General features: G+C 40.1%; 1 protein-coding gene across 7 annotated transcripts in view; it reads right to left on the bottom strand.

The window, feature by feature from the left end:
• Positions 1-10,489: 10,489 nt before the first annotated feature.
• Positions 10,490-24,682, bottom strand: part of STIL (STIL centriolar assembly protein) — a 63,474-nt gene continuing 49,281 nt past the window's right edge. For 4 of the 7 annotated variants that reach the window (XM_055084638.1, XM_055084637.1, XM_055084642.1 and 1 more), the window contains 4 exons: positions 22,045-22,092; positions 20,048-20,261; positions 18,514-18,764; positions 10,490-11,838 (listed from right to left, as the gene is read on the bottom strand). In XM_055084638.1, coding sequence (XP_054940613.1) covers positions 11,049-11,838; positions 18,514-18,764; positions 20,048-20,261; positions 22,045-22,092 — 1,303 coding nt within the window. In that variant the 3' untranslated portion in view covers positions 10,490-11,048. Of the gene's footprint in view, positions 11,839-17,638; positions 18,100-18,513; positions 18,765-20,047; positions 20,262-22,044; positions 22,093-24,682 lie in introns of those variants that run through there. The other 3 variants (XM_055084643.1, XM_028489413.2, XM_055084640.1) reach the window with 3 other exon arrangements.

The raw sequence follows: 24,682 nt of genomic DNA, 5'->3' as shown, positions 1-24,682 counted from the left end.
CATGGCCGCTGAGCCTGCGCGTCCGGAGCCTGTGCTCCGCAACGGGAGAGGCCACAGCAGTGAGAGGCCCGCGTACCGCAAAAAAAAAAAAAAAAAAAAAAAAAAAAAAAAAAAAATCTTGTGGTATGTCCTGATTTAAATCCCTTGTGACCCTAAAGAAGATAAACAAATAGCCAAAATGTCATGGGAAGATGTGCAAACTTGCATTTGGGAAATGCAAATTAAAACTACAATGAGATACCATGATACGTTCACTAAAATGGTTAAAATTTAAAAGGCTGACAATCCCAAGTACTGGTGAGGATGTGGAGCAACTGGAATTCTCATACATTGTTGAAGGGAGTGCAGAAATGTCTCAACCACTTTGGTGGATCTTTAGCAGTTCCTTATAAACATGCAGTTTATAAACATACACCGCCTTGGGAGAATTGAAAAACATATATCCACAGGACCTCTTGTACATAAATCTTCATAGCAGCCTTACGAATAATAGCTAAAATCTGGAAACAATCCAAATGCCCAGCAACAGGTGAACGGATAAACTGTGGTACATTCATGCAATAGAATACCACACAGCAATAAAAAAAAGAACCAAACTGGGCTTCCCTGGTGGCGCAGTGGTTGAGAATCTGCCTGCTAACGCAGGGGACACGGGTTCGAGCCCTGGTCTGGGAAGATCCCACATGCCACGGAGCAACTAGGCCCGTGAGCCACAACTACTGAGCCTGCGCATCTAGAGCCTGTGCTCCGCAATGAGAGGCCGTGATAGTGAGAGGCCCGTGCACCGCGATGAAGAGTGGCCCCCACTTGCCACACCTAGAGAAAGCCCTCGCACAGAAACGAAGACCCAACACAGCCAAAAGTAAATAAATAAAATAAAATAAAAAGTAACTGTACCATTTAAAAAAAAAAAAAAGAAAGAACCAAACTACGATACGTGCAAGAATATGGAATCTCAAAAACATTATGCTCGGTGAAAGAGGCCAGACACAAAAGAGCATATTAGTGTCTGATTCCACTTACAGGGAACTCTGGAAAAGGCAAAGCTAATCTATAATATGACAGAGCTCAGATCGGGGTGGTGGGAGAGGGAAGATGACAGCAAAATGCACAAGGGAACTTTCTGGGTAATGAAAATATTCTATATCTTGATGGTGGTGGTGATTATGTGAGTGTATGCATGTCAAAACTCAAGAAACTGTACACTGAAACTGGATGTTTTATTGTACATAAATCATGCCTCAATAAAGTCATTTATAAACCTTTTTTTGTGGCCCAGTTTCAATCGTATCTTGTCCAGGGAGCCTTCCCTGGTCAATCCTGCGTGGATATTTCCTCTCACCTCTTGCTCTTCTGATGAGCATGCCCCCGAACCCTCCACTACAGTCCAACTGGTGCTGCTCAGGGCCAGCACAGGAGGCATTCGTACGTATCTGGGGACACGAGAGGAACTACATGAATGGTGTTTAGAAAAGTGACAGAGACATCTGCCAGGAAGTAGTGTCATTCCCTCTGGCCCTCAGTTTCCCCATCTGTAATAGGGAATGTAATGGGGTGAGAGGACCACAGGATCCCTCTCTCCCTTTTATCTCTTATCATTTCTTTCACTCTGCCTCTCATCTCTGCCACCTCTATCTCAAGCTTGCGCTCTCTGTCTCTGTCTCTGTTTCTCTCCCTGGGTCTGCTCTTTTTCCTGCCGCTGGTCCTCACTCTCTGTCTCTGTCTTAATCTACTTCTCATCTTTGCCCCCTTCCTCTTTTTTTGGTCTCTGCTCCGACTCTGAGAACTCCAGTTCCCCCACAGGTACCTGTACCAACAGACATCTCGGTTCCCTTGTCATATTTCTAACAAGTCAGACCTGATAGAGAGTTCTAAGCTGGTCTGTCAGCTGTTCTGGGCCAGGGTGAGGGGGTGGGTGATGGAAAGGAAGGTGGAAAGGGAAAGGGAGAGTTTATAAAGTCACCTTTTAAAGACACACACGGGCCTACTGGACTCTGTCACCAGCTCTGAGTCACCAGGAAAACACTGCGGCAGGAGCCCTCTTGTCCCCATGGCCTGGGTCCTGTGCATCCAGCCCGGAACCCTCCCACAGGACAGAGCATAATGGTGTGGTTAAGCATATGTTACTGATTGTTAGGCCAACCTAGGCTAGAGTTCCTCCTTGGCTACTCAGTAGGTGGTGTCCCTATGCAAGTTACATCACTTTTCTGTGACTCGGTTTCCTCATCTCTAAAGTGGGGGTAAAAATAACATATGATTCACAGGATTGTTGGAAAGATTATGAGACATATAGAAAGAACTTAGCACAGAGCCTAGCACCATCTGATACATAGAAGCTCTTCTTTTTTATGAGAAGCCTCTACTTTGCACCAGCTCTGTATTTAGACCTAGGGATCCTAAGATGGAGGAGACAGACACACAAGCAAAGAATTATAGTGCAGCTTAATCAGTATGCTACTAGGGCGGAGTGTGCAAAGTGTGCTGGGAACCCAGGAGAGACTGTGTGCGCGTGTGTGTATGTTTATTCTGCCAGGAAGGATAAGACCAGACTTTACAGAACTGGTGTCATCTGTCTTGCACTGTGAGGAACAGGGGCAGATGACAGGGAAGAGTAATAGCAAGTACAAAGGCCCAGTGGTGGGAAGTGAAGGGCACAGGTGGGGACAGCAAGCAGCTCAGTGTGACTGTGGCTCAAGCGATCCGCAGGGACTCCGTGGTAGATGCAGCGAGAATGGGGGGCCAGGGCTCTCCACATCGCATGCCACCCAGCTCCATTCGTTCATTTTATTCCACATTTGCTAAGCATCTAGTTCGTGCCAGACAACATCTTAGGTGCCTGGGTGACAGAGACAAATAAGACATGCTCCCCTTTCTTAGACAGCATGCCCTGCCCTAGGGTAAGAAACCTGGGCTCCTTCTCATTCTGTTACTAAAAGCCGTGGTGGGGGAGCAATCTCCTGTCCTGTCTGGAATTCAGTTTCCTCATCTGCACAGTGGGCACAGCCCCTGCTTGTTTGTCCATTTTAAGCGAACACTTTTGGAGTGGTAGTTCTGGACCCCACGCTGGCTGCGGGGGATGGGAGAGGACGCAGAGCCCAGCTGGGCTGCCCTCAGGGAGCCAAGGCTCACCTTTAGGAGAACGGAGAGAAGTCGAATGAAATCATGTCCTTGATCTAGGGCCTTTGGCAGCACACAGTTGGGTACCTTGCTTCTCCAGGATTAGTCCCATCACTGTCTTGTTTTCCCAGGACTGTGCGCTGGGGCCCTGCTGCACAGGGGTGGCAGGAGGAGGCGGGGACAAGGGTGAACACCAAGTGAATCTCCTGGAGGAAGACAGAGGGAGCCAGGGACTCTGGTTGGCCTGGGACTTCCGGCAGAGCAGAAGTTCCTGCCTCCAGCTCCTTCTCCTGTGGCCCTTAAACCTCCCTCCGTTGTGGTGCCGACCACACGCGACGGGTTTCTGTGTACCCCAATGGGTACCGTATCTGGTTTGTCCAGGTCCCAGCCTATCACAGAGACAGAGCAGGAGCACCACAAATGTATTCTGAAGAAAGAAGAGCAACAGAGACAGAACTGGAGAAAGAAATTGAGGGAGAGCAACACCCGCCAGCAGGAACCTGGGCCATGAACTTAGAGGAAACAGAACTGGTCAGCCCTCCGGCTTCTAGAAAACAGCCCCAGAGAACATGCAAGTGCGTCCTGTATGGCCCTTGTAGGAGAGAGAAATGGTTCCTCGATTACACAAGCTGTGAGTCGCAGCCCCTTCCTGGGTGGCCCAGGGAATGCAGGCCTTGATGGGGGTGGGGCACTGGACTCTCCCTGGCTAGGTGGTACTCTCCATGCTGGGGGTGGGGGAGGGGAAGGAAGCGAGAGTCACAGCGCACCCCCTGGGGGTGATTCTGGGTGTTTGGAGCAAGTTACTCACCAGGAGTGACTAGCTGTGGTGCAGCCAGCATCTATGACCTGCTATCACCTTATCAAGGTAGGGACAGGATCTTTAGGGAATGGAAACACATGTTTCCCTCAACCCTCTGCTCTGAGGGAGGAGTAGAAAAAGGAGAAGAGAAGCCAGACAGGCCTATATTCAAATCCTGTCTTCCACAGTGTGCCCCTTGAGCACAGCACTTTATTTATCACTGAGTGTCCATTTCCTCTCAGGGATAGTCCCCATAGAATGCTCGAGTGAAGAGCGAGGGCTCTGGAGCGAGATTGCCAGGGTTTGAAACCTGGTTCTTCACATTGGCTGTGTGACTTTGGGGAAAATTACTTAACCCCCCTGTTCCTATTTCCTGCTCCCTAAAATGGGGGATAATAAGAGTATCTACCTCATATTGTTGTTGTGAGGAATTAGTAAGCTAACAATGTAAAGGGTTTAGTACACAGCAGATGTAGTCAGTAAATGTTAACTATTGTTCTTAAGTCACTGAGTTGTTATGGTGATTAGATGAGAAAACAAATGTAATTGTGCTTTCCTCTGTGACCTGAATGATCCGCAAGGCAGTAAGCAAACTGTACTGACTCTGTAACAGGCAGTTTCTGATCTGCAGAAAGATCTCTAAGAATAATCTTGTCTTCCTTTCCCCCATCATATGCTCCTATCACAGCCCTGAACCAGGATCTTGTCTCTCGCTGTAGGTCTTTTCCTCTGCTTTTGTCCCAGTTTTCTGTGGTCGTGAGTACCTCTGTGACTGCATGAGAAACTGCACATTTGCTGCTGTTACCTCGCAGGGCTGGGTGAGGTCTAAGGAGACTGAGTAGGACTAAGATAAGTGTTCGATGAGTGGGATTCTGCACATATGTCCGTGCATGCATAGATGCATCTTTACAGTGGCAGCGTCTACCAGAAACCTTCTCTTTCTTGGTTTTGCTCCCAAGGGTCTAGCACAAGGTCCCAGACATAGTGGGGACATTCAACAGACCTTGTCCCTGTGACTCTTCATTGGACAAGGCGATCATACATGGTCCCTGCCCTCAAGAAGCTCCCAGCCGTGGGTACTCACAACCAACATACAAGCTGGCTGTAATCATCTGCAAGAGGACAAAAAGAGGACCAGAGAGAGGGTAATGAGAAGTCAAGAGAGGAAAAAACTCACTCTCACAAGAAGATTCTGGGAAGGTTTCCTGCAGGGTGGGGAGGAGTCCTGGAGCGGGAGAGCATCTAAGCTGCGTTTTGAAGAGTTAATAGGGCTTTGAGCCCATGGAGGGTGTGGAGGCAAAGGAAGCAATTGGAGTGTGTGTGTGTGTGTGTGTGTGTGCGTGCCCGCGTGCACACAGAGGCTTTTCGTTCCTTTATGGTAGCAAGGGAAATGGGGGGCGGGGGAGTGTGTGTGTGTGTGTGTGTGTGTACGTGCCCGCGTGCACACAGAGGCTTTTCGTTCCTTTATGGTAGCAAGGGAAATGGGGGGCGGGGGAGGCGAGGCTAGGTTTGATGCTTGGTACCTGATTTACTGACTCAAATACCATGGCATATGACAGCATGCTCTGGGAGGCTGGAGTCCTGAGTCCCAGTCTGAGCTCTGTACTTACTGAGCTGTGTGAATTTGAGCAAGTCCCTTTTCTTGGGGCCCCGATGTCCTCATTTTTACAATGAGGACCAAGTGATTTCTGAGGGCACTGCAGCTCTGAATACCTGACATCGCCTTTTCCATTGTGTTTTTAATTAGTTCCTCTTGTCCTCCTGGTCCCAGACCTCCCGTGAAGAGGCAGGACACAGGGCTCTCCCCAAATCCGTCCTTTTCCTGGAGTTCAGCCTCTTACCAGGAGGTGGGAAAGCAGGATTTCCTGTGAGGATGTTTTCTGTGATCCAAACAGTTCCCGTCTGGGGAGCGGAGAGGAGATAGGGAACATCACCCAGGCCTCCAAACCCTTAAGCCCCTTTCTGTGGTTTGATGTTTTCTTCCACACTGGAGTTTGAGCTCAAAGTCAGGGAATGTATTAATTCAGAGCTGGAGGAAGAGATGTTGGTACCTCTTCGAACAGATATTATTACTCAACATTTAGGTGGTGAAAACGGAATTCTTTTTCTTTTTAAAGTGTTAAATAATTAGGTATTATTAAAAGTAAGGAAATCTTTTCCTCATCGATGACTGTGGAAATCCTTCAAAATGCTTCAAGGCCCCATTCCAATGCTATCTCTTGCAGAAGGCTTTCCCTCCTCTGGACTTATAAATCACTCCTCACAGCCTATTTCTGCATTCACATTTCATACAATCACAGAACGTTAGAGATACATGGCTAACCCCTTCACCTAAAAAATTGGGAAAATAAACCTAGTGATATGAGGTGACTTGCCCAGCGTTATGGAATTTTGAGCAGAGGGACAAGAGGAACCCAAATGTTGCTGACTCCTAACTCAGTGTTCTTTCTAGATGTGTATTTTTTCCCTTCCTATCTTTGGTTTCCTGCCCCCAACCCCCTCCTCCAATGCTATACCTATTCAGATCTCCATGCTTTCCAACAAGCTGTTCCCTCTATCAGAAATATCACATCTTCTCCTTCTCTTCCATATTGCTCCTGTAAGATTTTGAAAAAACCTGGAGCATTCGCAAAATAACCGTCCTCTTAATATATCCTCACGTCACATAGTTTTATTATAAGCCCTGACCTCACTGTATTGCTAATGTTTTCATGTGTCTCCCCCATTAGATCGAGATCCTACAGGACAAGTTGTCTTGTTCATCACGGTATGCTCAGCATCCCAGCCCAGAGCCCAGCAGAATCAACGTTAGACACCTGCTGAATGACTAAGGGTATAAAAGATGCCGGTGGGGAGAGGAAGAATGGAGGGAATGGCTGCTGCTGGGCTGGATGCTATGAAGGACTAGGTTGTTAACTATAAATGTGTGACCTTGGCCCACTTATACCTTATTTGTGTCTGTCTCATCATCTGTAGAAAGAGGTTGATGATGTCTGCCATACATACTTCAGTTGGGTTTTGGTTGTGAGGATTATATGAGGAAATGTGTGGGAAAGCACTTTGAAGAGTGTGAAGCAGTCTGCAAATCTAAGACATTATCATTAAATTTATTTTGCAGGCATAAAGGTCTCTGTTAATCTAGGAGCTAGGAAAGGTTCTGCCCTCAAGAGTAATGTCTAGGGGCTTCCCTGGTGGCACAGTGGTTAAGAATCCGCCTGCCAATGCAGGGGACACGGGTTCGAGCCCTGGTCCGGGAAGATCCCACATGCCACGGAGCAACTAAGCCCGTGCACCACAACTACTGAGCCTGTGCTCTAGAGCCCGCGAGCCACAGCTACTGAAGCCCTCATGCCACAACTACTGAAGCCTGTGTGCCTAGAGCCTGTACTCCACAAGAGAAGCCACTGCAATGAGAAGCCCGCACACCACAACGAAGAGTAGCCTCTGCTCACCGCAACTAGAGAAAGCCTGCTCACAGCAACGAAGACCCAACGCAGCCAATAAATAATAATTAATTAATCTTAAAAAAAAAAGAGTAATGTCTAGAAAACAAGGGCACAGGAAACTCTTTTGCTCCTCTAATTTCCTGGAGCCGTTACAGTACTCAGTAGAGGTTACCACGATGTAAAATCATTGACGTGAACTCTTTAATATTAACAGAGCTGGGGTTCCCTTCTTCAGGACTGTTGACTAAAAAACCAGTAGTTTCTGGTCTTGGCTAAAGGGCAGGGGGACTTCTGGGCAGAAAATAAGGCCGGCAGCTTGCAGGACAGCACATACCTGAAATAGCACTGACTGTAGTATTCAAAATCATTCATTCAGCTCAAGATCTGTGTCTCGTAGGAAGCTCTTCCTGAATTCCTCAGGCCTCAGATAAGTTGCATTTCTCAGTGGCTTAACAGGAGCTTGAGTTTGAATCTCTGGTAACAACTTATTTGTGTAAGTTACTTCCCTAGGGTCAGTCCCTCAACTATGAGGATGACAATCACCAGCTGGGGTCAGCAGGAGGCTTAAATGAACTAAGGCATGTGAAGTGCTCTGCACAGTGCCCTGTGAGCATGTAGTTAAGTCTTAAAAGATGGAAGCTATCGTGATTACACTGTTGTGGCTCCTCATAGTCTGAATCACTCGTTTTGGCTTTTCATCATACACTGTCTCATACTGTTTCCAGTGTGTATCTGTTTTCCCTAGAGCCTTTACAGCTGGCAAAGGCAAGACTTATGTCTAACATGTCTACATCCACATCTCTGGAGCTTATTTAGCACAGGCAGGGAAAGGCAGAGGACAAGTGAGCATAGAGTAATTAACCATCAAGGGGCTCAGAGGTTGAGTGAAGGGACATTTGATGAAGGGGGAGGAGGTGCCGACTGGCCAGGACCTAGACTAATAGGTTTCTTTCCCAGGTAATAGAAGCTCCATCATTTCCTTATTCCATTTGACATAGCGCCCATATCTATAAACAGTATTCTGTGGGACTGGATGAAAGAAAGAAATTCAGACAAATGTCACTGGAGAGGCAATCATCTCCAAAGGCTTTTCATCCAACTTTTCCTGTATTAATGCTTTTTCCAAAGATGCCGAAAAGCTATCGTAGATACTAATTTGTCAAGTAACTTCCAGAGTGAGTTCTCTTCTTAGAGAGGCTTCAGTGATGGTCCCTCTTCTCTGGATGTTAGTAGGAGACATGTTTTGTTGAATTAATCTACAGCCTAAATTCAGTCTCCAAAACTGCTTATGTGTCTTATCAGAGGCCTTGAATTAGATGTGCTAACAGCAGTGATGGAATTAAAGCCTTGGGTTCAGTTTATATTGCTAAAAAAAAAAGCCTAAAAAGCCTTGGATTCAGTTTTTATTGCTCAGATAGAGAGCTTCTTGTTTGGTGTGAAAATTACAGGATTCCCAGAGATAATGGCATAGTTAATGAGGCTGTCAGTGAATCAGCATTCTCTCAGTTTTTTAAATAATATGCAATATAAATTGTACTTACACTCACTTCTTGGGTGAAACACTGAGGGCTAAAGTTAAACAGAACACACTTGAAGTGGCGATGACAATTCCATTACTTAAAAATTTACTCCAATGAAACCTATAAGTGGATTTTAAAAATATTAAAATAACCGAAGCCCCAGACGTTGCCTATGGGAACAAAGGTAAACACAGAGAATCACCATCAGTGACATTTCTATATCCTGATTTTAACCTGAAAGAGCAATGTAACAGGGAAGTGTACACTAACTGGTGCCTGGCTCCAGTGGGGAACAGCAGAGAGCATCATGTTGCCATACTTTGGCTGGCTAAGTGTAAATTGTTTCATCATATTATTACCTTAGAAGGCCCCAGCTGGGTATTTAGAGACCCAAAGTCCATTTCTTTCCAGTTTACATATCAAATTTTCATATAAGGCAATGACGTCTTAATTTAACTTCAGCAGAAGAGCTTTCTCTCTCAAGTGAACGAGGACTTTTTCATTTACATTCAGAAATAACAATTTAAAACATTAAAAAAAAATAAATTTATTTATTTAATTTATTTATTTTTGGCTGTGTTGGGTCTTCGTTGCTGTGAGCGGGCTTTCTCTAGCTGCGGCGAGTGGTGGCTACTCTTCATCGTGGTGTGCAGGCTTCTCACCTGCGGTGGCTTTTTTTTATTGCGGAGCACGGGCTCTAGGTGCAGGGGCTTCAGTTGTGGCTCACAGGCTCTTAAGAGCGCAGGCTCAGCAGTTGTGGCGCTCGGGCTTAGTTGCTCCGCGCCATGTGGGATCTTCCCGGACCAGGGCTCAAACCCGTGTCCCCTGCATTGGCAGGCGGATTCTTAACCACTGCGCCACCAGGGAAGTCCTAAAACTTATTTTTTAAGAAGGTGAGGAAAGGAAGCAACTACTGATGCACTCAACAAGTTGGATGGATCTCAAGGATATTATGCTGAGTGAAAACCAATTTCAAGAAATTACATACTATGATTCCATTTATATTAGCATTCTCAAAATGACAACACTTCAGTGATAGAGAACAGATCATTGGTTGTCAGGAGTTAGTGTTGGAGGGAGGTTGTATTTTAAAAGAGTAGAACTAGGGAGTTTCTTTGTGATGATGGGACAGCTCTGTATGCTGATTGTGGTGGTGGTTATGCAAATCTATAAGTGATAAAATTTCATAGTTATACACCAAAAAGTAAATAAATGAGTGCAGCAACTTGTGAAACCTGAAGTCTGTGGTTTAGTTACTAATATTGTACCCAATGTCAATTGCTTGGTTTTGATCATTTACTATGGTTATATAAGATATTATCATTGGGGATTGCTGGATAAAGGGTACACCTGAACTCTCTGTTATCATTTTTGTAATTCTGGGGGAGTCTAAAAAGTTTTTTTTTTAAAGTGGAGAAGGATATGCTACAGCAGAGGACGAAGGAAAGCAGTCAATCTAGACATTTTTATTAAGTTCCATTAAAAAATATTAAAACATCTGAAAAACTCACAAAGTTTATAAAACATACTCATACTCACTCAATAATTTTATTATGTGATAGCTACTGCTATATGTTGAAAATGTTACATTCACATCAACCCACAAGAGTGCAAAAGTTTTACTTCCACAGTATTTAACAAATATGCATCTTAAGACAACATCTATACTCCTTGTATAAAAGATCTTAAGTTACTTTTAAAAATAAAACTTTCCCCTTAAATTCAATAAGGGTTGATTTAGCTAATTTACTCAGGGTCATGATAACTTTATATTCTTTTGGTGATACTGGGTAGATGCAAAATGCTAGGAAAACAGACTTACTTTTCAAAATGTACAGTATAAAAGAGCAATTCAGATTCATAGTTGGATAGCATCTGCTTATCTAAATTTGTTGAAATAACTGATCTCAGGATTTGTTTAAAAAAAAAAAAATCCAGTGATGCTGAACGCCACTATTTGAACAAAGGGCACTTAGCCCTCCTAATAGCCAGCCATCTCATAGACAATCAGGTCACTTGTTCAGCTCTTTGCCATCAGCTGCTACCAAGAAACAGAGTGATCCCTAGAATGACTAGGAATTCCAAAACTATCAAAGGCTCTGGCTTCCATAAGTATCTTCAGGAGACATCCCATTCTCATATCAGGAGGGCGGGGGAATTAAAAGTTTAAAATAATTTTGGCAACTGTCTGAGACGCTTCACATCTAAGAAGGTGCCTACTGAATTCATACTATTCATTTGCTTTAAAGTATCAGAAGGTTTCAAACTTTCAGGAAAAATCGGAGTATCCCTTACATTTTCTTTCTCAGGATGTTGGGTGAACTCTGCTTTTCCAGTTCGGAGGTTCACTGCAGGACTTGATTTAAGGTTCTTTAATAAGAAATCTGGGTTTTCATTCAACTGTGGTGTTGCTTTTGGCTGAACAACTTCATTTGTAATATTTCTCAATACTGGCATATCTGTGTGGGTGCCCATGGAGTCATAGTTACAACAAGTAGTTATCTCACAAGCATTCCTAGAAGGCTCTTTCTGACAATCAAGTTGTTCAGCTATGCATGTAAGGTTTTGATTCACTAAATGTTCACTCTTGGTATCTGTATTGTTTGGAGGCTCCTCTTCATCTTCACTATTGTCACTGCTTTGAATCAGTCCATATCTCTTCATGTATTTTTTGGTTGCAAATGACATGTTGTTTGGTGAAATTAAACTAAGGCCCACTGTGTTTCTGTCTGTATTAATATGTACAAGACTAAAAGATGAGTCACAGTTTTTTTGGTTTGATCTAGTGAGAGACAGTTGTGACAGCTGATTTTCATTTAAATATTTCAGAGCTATAGCATTTGCCTCCATGCTCAAATCCACACCGTTGGGGCTTAAGCCACTCATGCCAACATTAGCAAATGACATGCAGTTTAATCCAGAGATCACTGCTTCAGGGCTGATGCATGCCAACACACTGAAAGACAGAGCAGAGCAGGCCATCATTTATCTTATTGAGTACTAAACAGTGTAATTGTAAATATGTTCCATTCTATGAAGGTAACAGTAAGTCTTCAGCTTTAAGCTTGATGGTGCTTTTTATCTGAGAGCTCAGACATCTAAGTCTTGATGATCCAGATACATTCAAGGGGTAACTATGATAACCTAGAAGGTAATCCATGATGCAAAGACTGAAAGTGGAACACAAATTAATTTTCCTAAATTTATATCAGTTATGGTTTCAAGACCAAATATAAGACCCCCAAATGTAAAGCTTTTTAATATTGGTAAAGTAAAACAAAAATAAAATCAAACAGAAAACACATCTGATAATATAACATTACAAGATTTGGTGAGTAGCTCAGAATATTACATTGTTCATAGTTGAAGAGATTCCATTTGTAATGAATGAAAAATATCAACCAGTCTCTGGATATGGACATGTGTGCATGTGTGTGTGTATACACCAATTTTCTTTTGTTAGATATAATCCTCACTCACTTTGGTTGGTTTATCTCATTAACAGTAATCAATTGACTTGCCTTTTCCTGTATATCACATATACAATAGTAGCTGCTAATTTTTATTGATGTCTTATTATGTGCCAGGCACTCTGCTAAACATTCAGTGCCTCATTTAATCCTTGCAGAAACCCTTCTCTGGGAGGTTGTCCCTGTCATGTATTTCAACTTTATTCTCCATTACAACAATTCACATTTCCCTTCCCCTACTTTTCTGTTTTCTCCTCGGAACTTATGGCTACCTATATATCTAACTCACATTTCTTATTTATTGTCTAGCTCTCTCATGAAAATCCATGAGGGCAAGGGATTTTTTGTCTCTTTCCCCCACCACTGCAGTATCCTTGGTGCCTGGAACAGTGCCTGGCACAGGGTAGGCATTCAATAAATATTTACTGAAAGAATAAAATAGGAATTATTTTCTTTATTTTACAGTTGAGAAAACTAAGGAATAGAGATTTTAACTAATTTCCCTAAGTTGAACAGCTAGTAACTGGCAAGCTGAGCCCAGGTCTGCCTTACTCTCTGGGGCTCTATAACCACTGTTTCACTATACTGTATTCAGCAGTTTGTATTTTGCTATCAGAGTTTTTCTATTCCCTAAAAATCAGAGTCCTCTGTGTACTATTATATTATATATATAATATACAATATATTATTATTATATTCTAGTCAAAGAATATGCTATGACTTTCCATACCATCCAACGAAGAAATTCAACTGTTTTATACATGCCAGCCACTGCCTGCATCCCTACCCCCACAAAACCCAAACAACTATCAGGTATTTTTATTCTCACAAGTACCTGAAATTTTGAAGAAACTATTTTCAACCATCAATATCCCCTAAAACCAGTGATGTCATTACCAAACAATGGAAGAATGTGCTTAATAATGCTGTTCTTTATAACTACCTTGGAATTCTTCCTCAACCTTCTTGGTATTTACTGCTTTGGAGACTGTCTTAATAAGATGGAAGAGATAGTACCAATCTATCTAGATATTATTCTTTTATGATATATTCATAGTGCTAATATCTTCTGAATATAAAGTCATTTTTCTACTTTCTTTGCCTATTTCCTCAAAATTATAAGCAATTTGCATATTAAATCAGACTTGTACATATGAAAAATATATATCTATAGATAACAGTAATGTAAATAATATGAAAAGGCAAATAAAAACTTCTAATTCAAAATGTTAAATATTAAGAAAAAGTAGATCTAATATGAATTAGATCTTCTTTTTTAAACCATTTAAAAAAATTGAAGTATAGCTAATTTACGTTATGTTAGTTTCAGGTGTACAGCAAAGTGATTCAGTTATTTATATATATATTCTTTTTCAGAGTCTTTTCCATTACAGGTTATCAAAAGATAATGAATATAGTTCCCTGAGCTGTACAGTAGGTCCTTGTTTATCTATTTTATATGCAGACGTTAATCCTAAACTCCTAATTTATCTCCTCCCCCCATCCCCTTTGGTAACCATAAGTTTATTTTCTATGTCTGTGAGTCTATTTCTGTTTTATAAGTAAGTTCATTTCTATCATTTTTTTAAGATTCCACATATAGGTGACATCATACGATATTTGTTTTTCTCTGTCTTACTTCACTTAATATGATAACCTCTAAGTCCATCCATGTTGCTACAAATGGCATTATTTCATTCTTTTTTTTAACGGCTGAGTAATAATAGATCTTTTATAGAATGGTTAAAAGATCTATAGAAATTCATGAAAACAATCAATATCAGTTCAAAAGGTTCTTCAAGTTTCATTGTCTAACACAGCTAGCTAGTTTCGATTTGGGGTCTGGAGGAAACACCATTACTTTGAAAACAAAACAAATCAATAATACTCAGAACAAATGCATATAAACACTAGGGTAATTAAGATGAAAAGCAAAAGTAGGCCATTCCACTGATCAAATCCTAAAAGCCTTGATCACAGATATACTATATTAGAATCTCATTAGATATGCAGTCACAAAAGGATGATGAGAGTCCATTTATGTTTAAATATGAGAGTCACATGCCAACAATTCAGGGAATTATTCCAACTTACTTAAAGATGAAAACCAACCCTGACTATTGTCCTGTTTGAATCCCGGTTAGTTACCCTACTTATCCTACATAGGGTTTTCAACTAGAGAAAACATACCATTTTCAAGTAGAGAGCAAGGAAATAACTAGAGAGACTGCTAAGGATCTGTTTTGAATTCAAAAGGTCACTCCAACTGGGAATATGCCTGTAGAGGCTGCTGCCAGTCCTCCATCTTCCCTACAATTTCTAGGTAAGTCTGGGACCTTCTTTCATTGTTTTCCTGTTTTTGGACCTTCTTAACCTGCAGTGTTATGGAACAGGAAAGTCGAAAGGAAATCTTCCTTCCCCTGTCTCAGCTACTCTTCTGTCTGGAAGATATGCTCCTGCAGTCCAGAACTGGAATGTGAAATAAGTTTTCACACAGGTACAATGACAAAGGTAGCTGGTTTATAGAACTAGAACAACAACAGGCATTACAAGGATTATAAAGATTACTTTTCTGGAATACCAAACTACAATTTATACACTATTTCTATAGGAAAAATATGTCTTAAATTCTAAACAACTGCCTTATGAACTTTTAGCACACCAGCTATATTATACCAATATATATACCAAGATAACAACACAAGGCCATAAATACTGACAATAAGTATTACAGAGGTACTTATAAAAATAAGGCATTCATTGTAAACTTCAGTGATGACCCGAGTAGTTTGAATTTCCTTCCTTTATCAATCCATGAAGACCCACCAAGTGTGGTAGAGGCAATGAGGATTCACAGATAGATAAAACTCACAATCTTGCTGGAAAGGCTATCATGCTATATCATTTATTAGAAACAAGGTTCTCTGAGAGTACAAAACATCAATATTCTGGTGAGGGGTCCCAGAAACATTGACAAAGGAGGTGATATCTGAGTTCAGCTTTGAAGGATAAGGATTCTGGCAAGCAGAAAGATAAAAACTAACAGCAAGGAACTTTGCAAATACCAAAGATGGGTAAACTGGAATTTGGTAGAGAGTGGTAGGAAATTATACTAAAAAAACTAGGTTTAAAATTACAGGTGTGGGGTCTTGAGTAAACTGGTACTTAATTTCCTCATCTATAACACATGTATAATAATAGTATCTATCACATAGATTATTGCAAGGATTAACTGAAATAATGTTGCATAAAACTTCAGCACAGTTCCTCATACATTATGAGCACTCAATAAATGGTTGCTGTTAAAATTATTTTAGAAAAATAAAAGGAAATACAAAAGCAAAATTTTTAATAATAAGTGAAGTTGGTTGGCATGAATGTTTTGTTCTGGTTTTTTTGGCCTCGTGGCTTGTGGGATCTTAGTTCACTGACCAGGGATCGAACCCAGGTCCTCAGCAGGGAAAGCACATAGTATTAACCACTGGACCACAAGGGAATTCCCCTGAATATGGGTTTTTTTTTCTTGTCTACTTTTCTAAATTTTCCAAGGTTTCCAAAATAAACTTATATTACTTTGACAATGGAAACAAAACAAATATCAAACTCTATTTCCAAAGCTCTACAATATTTTACATAATTTATAACATAAAGCTTTTTAAAAAAATGTTTTCATGTGAAGATATAGCTATGTTATTGTAAAATTTTAGCCAGTTTACCCCTCTATGGAAATGATTAATTTAATATATTGTTTTGAACTGAAAACAATTTTTTTCACATCAGCTTTTACTTCCTTGAGAAAATCACCTTACATGAAACTAAAATCCTATCTATGAATGTATATCTATGGATTTTTCAACTCATATAGGTAACTGAATTTTAAAAATGGGAACAGCCCAAAATATTAAATGAAAATGTCTATTTTGTAATGGTAAGTAAAGAAAAATAAACCAAATTATATATATAGTAAAACAGCAACTATGTTTCCTAATTTTCTTTGGGTGTTACTAGTTCAGATGACATTTTCTTCACTTTGTAAAATTTCAACCCTGAGCATGTATTATTTTTATAGCATAAATTCATAATATAAACTGTCATTTAAATAAAGAGCAGAAGAATCTGACTACTCCACACTGATACATCAAAAAGGCTTTACTTTCCATTTCATTATAGGCATTTAAAAACAGAATCAAGTTCATTATATACTGAAAATTTATTCATTTCAACGTTTCACACTTAAGACATTAAAACAGGGTGGCCACTATGAAGAAATACATTACTTAAAAACTATTCCCTACAGGCAGCTGTACCAAAACGTAAGGGTTCCACACAGATAGCAGGGTGATTTATGCATTCTAACAGGTGTATATAGCCTCTATCCCAAGAGTACTGAAATAAAACCTTCAAAAATGCTAGACTCATTCCTACACTGGTGGTAGGCATATAAACTAGTAAAACTATTGGTGGGCAATGGCAACATCTATCAAAATTTCAGATGCACATATCCTTTGATCCTGCCTATTTCCAGGAATTTATCCTACAAAGACACTTGTACAAGTACATGTAGAATGATGTTCACTTAGCATTGTTTGAGATAAGAGATTCAGCCTAAAGGTCCATTAATAGAGAACTCAGGTTCACTATATTATAGTACATGGGCACAACAGAATATTATGCAGCTGTTTAAATGCATGAGAAAGAACTGCATATACCTATAAAGAAAAGTATCTAAGATACAACGTTAAGCAAAAAACCCAAACTGCAACACTTATCACACAGATACATACTTGAACATGCCTAGAGCATTTCTAGAAGAATACCAAAGAAACAGTTAAAAGAAATAACCTAGGAGTCAGAATGAGGAGTTTGGGAAGTGGGGGCTTTTGCATTCTATCTGATATTCTTGCATGTTATTTGATATTTTTTAAATCATGAAATTGTATTACTTTTGTAACTAGAAAATGACATCAAAAATAATTAATAGGGGCTTCCCTGGTGGCGCAGTGGCTGAGAGTCCGCCTGCCGATGCAGCGGACGCGGGTTCGTGCCCCGGTCTGGGAAGATCCCACATGCCGCGGAGCGGCTGGGCCCGTAAGCCATGGCTGCTAAGCCTGTGCGTCCGGAGCCTGTGCTCCGCAACGGGAGAGACCACATCAATGAGAGGCCCGCGTAACGCAAAAAAAAAAAAAAATAATAATAATAATAATAATAATTAATAGAAAGCACACTAGCCTTAATAACATAATTTCCAGATTTTATCCTCTTTAAAAACAAGTATGTGTTGAGGTGATCTTTGATGAAGAGGAATCTAAACAGAAGAACATGGCCAGTTGGAACTGGTGAGCAATAAGTAAGGTTCATATAACTATATTCTTCAAAACACATTTCTACAAAAAGGAATTTTTTTTTAAAAGGAGATAATCTTTTTAAAAAATTTATTTATTTTTGGCTGCGTTGGATCTTCGTTGCTGCGTGTAGGCTTTCTCTCTAGTTGCGGTGAGTGGGGGCTACTCTTCGTTGCGGTGCATGGGCTTCTCATTGCAGTGGCTTCTCTTGTTGCAGAGCATGGGCTCTAGGCGTGCAGGCTTCGGTAGTTGTAGCACACAGGCTCAGTAGTTGTGGCTCGCGGGCTCTAGAGCACAGGCTCAGTAGTTGTGGTGCACGGGCTTAGTTGCTCTGCAGCATGTAGGATCTTCTCGGTCCAGGGCTCGAACCCGTGTCCTCTGAATTGGCAGGCGGATTCTTAACCACTGCGCCACCAGGGGAGTCCCACAAAAAGGAATGTTTTTGTCTTTTAGATGGCCCAACTGCATTAACTGTACATCCAGTAGCTGGCACAGACCCCATCACCTCAAGGAAAACTTTTCCAGACATCAAAAATGAGCAAAAGCTCATTTCTCTTTCTATAAGACTCCCAGAGCATTTTGTTGGCATCTTTACCCAGGAGATATCCCCCAATATCCCTCAAATTACTTAGGTATATAACCTTCTCCTCTACTAGAAAAATCTAAAGGGTAGAAACGATCTCTTATAGTCATCATATAGTAGACCCTGAAAAAAGGATAAGCCAATTGAATTGAGTGGCAAGCTTATACCTTTTTTCATGAGACAGCTGCAATATATTTAAATTTTTCTTTATCTTTTAAAACAAATTTTAAACTTACCTGGCATGATCCACTTTATGTACATTTTTCTTCACTTTAGTAGGAGAATCAATTTTTACTCCAAGGCTTCTTAGTTGCTTAAGGGTTGCATTAAGAACACAATCTTTGTCCACCGGTCCTGAATCATGTTTTTTTTTTTTAGTATGGTAAACATTCTGCATTCTGGTGCATTCGTGACTGATAATTACTGCTTTGGTAGATGGCTGCTCAGTTTCCTTGTGGGAGTTATTCAATAGGTGGTTCCTTTGACCCTGATGAAAAAAGAAAAAGGACATATTTGAAAATTCACTATTAACAGTCTTAGGAAACAAAAATGCAAATAATAGTGGTAAGTAATGCCAGAGAAGAGCAAAACATTATCCTGCTAAATTCTACAAAATATCAAATACATTTGCCAAGTTTTATGGAGTTTTTATAAAAGAAGCCCATCCTAATGAATGAATGATTTCATCAGATCCTAGAGAAAACTTAGAATGTTTATTTAGAACTTGTTCATTTTAAAACCAAAAGATTTAAAATCATTTGAGTAATATTTCAAGTATTTTTAAGGATTTATAGTAAATTCTTTATAAACAAAAGTTTAAAATCATGCCTTCATTTGAAAAATGATAATGTTTCAGAGTTATAAGTTTGATCTTTATGTTACTTTGAGAATTTGACTCCTCTCTTTTCTCGGTTTGAATGAGAATGACCTGTGATCCTATCTCTGCCTTCCTGACATTAAATCATATTTCATTCTCTTGAGCACATGGCTGCTAGCACCAGTCTAGGACCTAGCAGGCAAATAACAAATATGTGTTAACTCATGAATACTTAGGGCCCTATGAAGTATGTTTAATTAGCCTTCAATTATAAATGGAGAAGTCAAATGTTCCAAAGTCTACAATTGGTAAGTGACAGCCATGGTCATTTGACCTTCAAGTCCCAGTTCACATTCTAGCTTTTCCAAGATGACTACTTCCTCCAACCAGAATTACCCCTTTTTATTGTGTGTTGCCTTTGCTTACAGCACTTCTCAGCCTGTCCTATAGTTATTTGTTACTGGTATCCATGGGCTATTTCCCCTAGGTTTTCAAAGGCAGAGACGGTCATATTCATCTGTATATTATCCACTTAGTTCATTTTCTTAGACTAAGCTAAGTATTCAATAAAAATCTGCTTATCTGAACTAAAGTCAGTAAATATTATCATAAATATTCTACTACTTTCCAATTTTCAAGCTTCCTGCAAACTCTCGCTTATTTTTCTGGTACTAACTTTAGTTTGAATTTGGCATAATGTCAACATATTTTAAAAATAAGACTTTTTTTTCTGGCTATCTAAGTATCTGATGACTGGCATGCTTACAATGAGTTACTGAATTTAGTTATCATAATTTATGAAAAGCTAAAAGAAATAAGTGATATATCATTAATTTGGGGAAAATCTTTTTATATCAAGGTCCCAATCAGTTTAAGGATAGGAAAGGCTTAACTCCCATACCCTAGACTAAATAACCATCTCACAAAAGATGAAATGCTTTACATTTTCTTACCAACACATCCTGGAATAGTTTCTGGTTATCTGATGGTTGATGAGGCAAGGGTTGCATTACTTGCTCAGTTTTGGGTTCCCCTGATGTTACAGAGCTATTAGTGGCACCCTCTGTTGGTCCACTTTGGAAGCACATGCTTACACTCTCTGCCAGCAGAGGATTTGGAAAGAATACAGGCACATCCGGTTCTTTTCTCACAAGTGGAGAAGAGCTGCTTGAAAGGACATATATTAAGTAAGTGTTAGTTATCAAGGTATCTTTAATGTATATTTGAAGTGCAGTAACTTTGGGAGAACGGGGTAAGACTCGGCAGCCTTCTGGTTTGTACCGTCAGCTCTTAGCAATACTAGATAAGCATTTCATCTTGATAGTCTGTATACAAATGGTTAAGATGGTAAATTCTATGTTATTTTGTTTTACAACAACAACAAAAAAACAAGCAAAAACCTTAAAAGGTTTATTAAACACAATTCCTTACACTGTCAGTCAAAGCTCTCTGAAATTTGGTAGTCAACTTGGCTTTTCAGCCAATCTCTTTCAATGCCTCCTGTTTTATTTTATATTCTGAACAAACTGGATTACTAACAGTACTCTGAATTCTGCCCATAAATTTTGTCTACAACAGAACAGTTCTCAATCTTGGCTACACATCAATATCACTTGTAAAGTTTTAAAAAATACAACTGTTTGGACTTCTCCCTTCAGAGATTCTGAATTGGTGAAGGGCCCAAATTTACCTGTATTTTCAAGTGCCACTGAGCCAAGACTTACTGTTCTAATGCCTTTAAATTGGCACACTCTCATCAAAATCCTATCTACTGTTCGAGGGACATTTTAAAACTTTGCTTCCTCTATGATGTTCTAAAACCTTAACTGGGTATGTCCTCTTGCTTCTTTCAACCTCCATTAGCACTTCCTTTTATCTCTTAGGTCACATATATTCTCATTTATAATATAGTTTGTTCATTGTGTCTGGGGCAAATTTCTTAATCTCTCTGGGCCTCAGTTTCCTCATTCATCAAATGGGAAAAATGATACCCACCTCCCTGGGTTGAAAAACATGAGACAGGATTAAAGGAGATACAAAGTACCTAGCATAGTACCAGATAAACATAGTGGGTGGTCGGTAATTGCTAGTTCTCTTCATCTCCTGCTGCTATCCCCTTGCTTCCTAAATATCACATTGAACCTTCATCTTCAACCATGTTAACTAATTTCACATTAGTGAAAATACCAAAACTCAAATGTAGAGGCAGAAATCCAGCCTTTAGAGATTTTATGGCTTTTTGGGAAAGTACTTGTACTGAGCAGGATTTTTATCATGAAAACATTTGCAAAAGCACTTTATTTTTAAGGAGAGTCCATGTCACTTACTGAGTTTGCCTTATTCTACCTTTAGCTAAATGATGACAATAATTAGGTACTAATTCTGGTACTATTCTATGTGCTTTAAATACATTAACTCATCTAATCTTTACAACAATGCTGAAATAGGTACTACTTTCACTGTCTCCATTTATACACAGGAAAACAGAGTCATCCAGACATTATGAGACCTGCCCATGGTCACACTGCTGTGATTCAAATCCAGGCAGTTTGGCACCATGCTCTTAATCACTCTACTATATTGCACTTTCAAGAATTTAAAAATATGTGTCTTGGTGTCTAACCTACCAAACAAAAATAAAAGCTAAAAAAGAAGACAAGAACCGAAATATTAAAGATTTCAAATTAAAAAAAATTGTTTAAAGATGATTCTAATATGGCAAGTATTAGTAGGTATGTCCAAAGCACGACTTCTTAAAAAAAAAAAGCAAGCTTGTGTCAAAAGAAATATCATCTACCACTCTTCCCTGGGAAAAAGCAACCAATTGCCATATATGCTGCAAGCCAAAAAATTTATTTTTCACAAACTGCTTTAACATTAGACTGATTCAGCAAGACATCCAAAGGGGGCAGGGAACCCAGGTGGCCAGGTGCCATGTATGAATACTTACCACTGGGAACCACAGCATGAATCAGACCAGATGTTTGGGAAGAATCTCCTAAAGAAGCACCAAAACCACCATATACAACACTGGAGATACTATTTAATCCAAGTCATATATTATGCTGAACAAAGATCAGATTTACATCTGTTATATGTTGGAATCAAAAGAGTTAGTTAATTGCCCTGAAAAAGCAATTAACTACATTCTATCAATGAACTCAGATCTGTTTCTTAAGTTAAAAACCACAATGGCGGGGCTTCCCTGGTGGCGCGCAGTGGTTGAGAGTCCGCCTGCCGATGCAGGGGACACGGGTTCGTGCCCTGGTCCGGGAGGATCCCACATGCCGCGGAGCAGCTGGGCCCGTGAGCCATGGCCGCTGGGCCTGCACTCTGGGGGAAAAAACAACAACAACAACAACAACAACAAAAAAAACCACAATGGCTTGGAGATTTTATTTTTTTTTTGATGTGGATCATTTTTAAAGTCTTTGTTAAATTTGTTACAACATTGCTTCCGTTTTATGTTTTGTTTTTTTGTCCACGAGGCATGTGGGATCTTAGCTCCCCAACCAGGGATCAAACCCACACTCCCTATATTGGAAGGCAAAGTCTTAACAAGTGGACTGTCAGGGAAGTCCCTGGATTGGAGACTTTTTAAAGTTCTGACTTAAAAACTATTTCAGGGGTAAAATCTCCTAATTCCTGATAGTTTACAGTTTACAGAAGTTAGGGAGAATAAATAAGGATAACCACAGTTCATGCCTCTTTGTTCTCAGTTTCTATAATTATTCCAAATAAAATGTGGACTTATTTTGGGGCTCACCCCAAATTGCTCTTCCTATCACTGAACGTTTATGAAGGAGCTAACATGGGGAACCAGACACTGGGTCAAGTCCTAAAGATACAGAAATGAGTAGGATCCCTATCCTGTAGGAATTCAGTCTAGTCGGGGAGACACATATACAGATCTTTTTAATACACTTGTGGTACATACTATGAGTACTTAATTGAATTGTAAGGTTAAGACATATACTCTACTGAGCAAAGCAGATAAATATTTCTAGTTTACTGGAGGGGTGTATTTATTGTTTTAATCATTATTATAATCAGAATAATTTAAAATGCCAAATACTATCAAAAGGATAATTTTAAAAAGTAATCAACTGCCTGCCCCATGCCACCCCCACCACTGAATTCACCTCTTTTAAAACTGTTTCCTGTGATATTACCCTGTAGTGTTTTAACCTACATTATTGCTCTACCTTTAACATTTATTCTACACCTGATCCCTTCCACCACAGTCAATTCCAAGGCACCTTCACCTCACTTGGTCTTCAGTCTATTAACAAGTCTCCCTACTTCCACTCTTAACGCTCATCAGTTCACTTGCCACAAAACAGCTAGAATGGCCTTTAAAAAATGAAAATCAGATCATACCAGTCCATCATTTAAAATCCTCCCTGGTTCTAATGAACACAAAATAAATTCAGAACTCCTTTCTACAACCTACAAAGCCCTACATAATTTGGTTCCTGCCTGTATCTCTGACCATATTTCCTGTGCTCTCTCAGTCACTAAGTTCAGCCACAATGGCTTTCCTGCTTGTTTCTGGAACTCTCAAGCTCAGGCACACCTCAGGGTCTACACTTGCCATTTCCTCCACCTGGAACACTCTTTGCCAGATATTGTCATGGTTGGCTTCTTCTCATCATTCAAGCCACTGCTCAAATGTTACCCCCTCAGGGAAGGCTTCTTTCACGACCCTACTTAATAATACCCCCTCACTCCCACGCCACTATCCCAGTTACACTCCTCTTGGTCACCCTGGTTTATTTTCTTCAGGCAGTTGTCATTATATGAAATTATATGATTTCCTGCTGATGTGGTTACTGTTTGTCTCTACAACACATGGAAATTCCATGATGTCAGGAGCTGTGTCTGACCTACTGCTCAATCTCTAGGGCCTAGTTCTGTGGCAGCACATACCAGAAACTCAAAGAATATTTGTTGAATTTATTTCCAAATTTGCTAAGGATCTAAATTACTTCACAATCCTTATTTTTTTTAATGAAAATTTCATAATGAAAAATTTCAGACACAAGAGAGAATAGTTTAACAAATCACTATGTACCATCACTTTTTAAAATTACCTACTCAGTCTATCTTACTTCATCTATACCCCTAGCCATTTCATCCCCACCAGCTTATTCTGAAGTATATCTCAGGTAACAGGTTGTATCTCTCAGAAATAAAGACTTAGTTATACATCTATAATTGCAATATGGTAAATGTTTAAAAATTTACAAAATTCAGGACCCCAGCTCCAAATGGGATCTAGTGTTATCAGAATCTCTACAGTGAGGCCTGAGCATACATATTTTTGAAATTTTCTTCAAATGTTCTGATTCAGCCACTGTTTTACACATCCAATGACTGACATCTGGGAATGGTTCTAGAAGGCTCAGAATTATCTGTTACAGGTAATTCCCTGATGGTCCAGTGGTTAGGACTCCTCGATTCCACTGCAGGGGGCACAGGTTCAATCCCTGGTCAGGGAACTAAAATCCTGCATGCCATGAAATGCGGCCAAAAAAGAAAATTCAAAAAAGAAAAAAAATTGTCTGTTACATAGGAATCACATTAGG

The sequence above is a fragment of the Physeter macrocephalus genome, chromosome 4 (genome assembly GCF_002837175.3).
Source record: "Physeter macrocephalus isolate SW-GA chromosome 4, ASM283717v5, whole genome shotgun sequence".
NCBI lineage: Eukaryota > Metazoa > Chordata > Mammalia > Artiodactyla > Physeteridae > Physeter > Physeter macrocephalus.
Note: the sequence above shows the minus strand (reverse complement) of the source record. Positions and strands in the feature narration are given on the sequence as shown.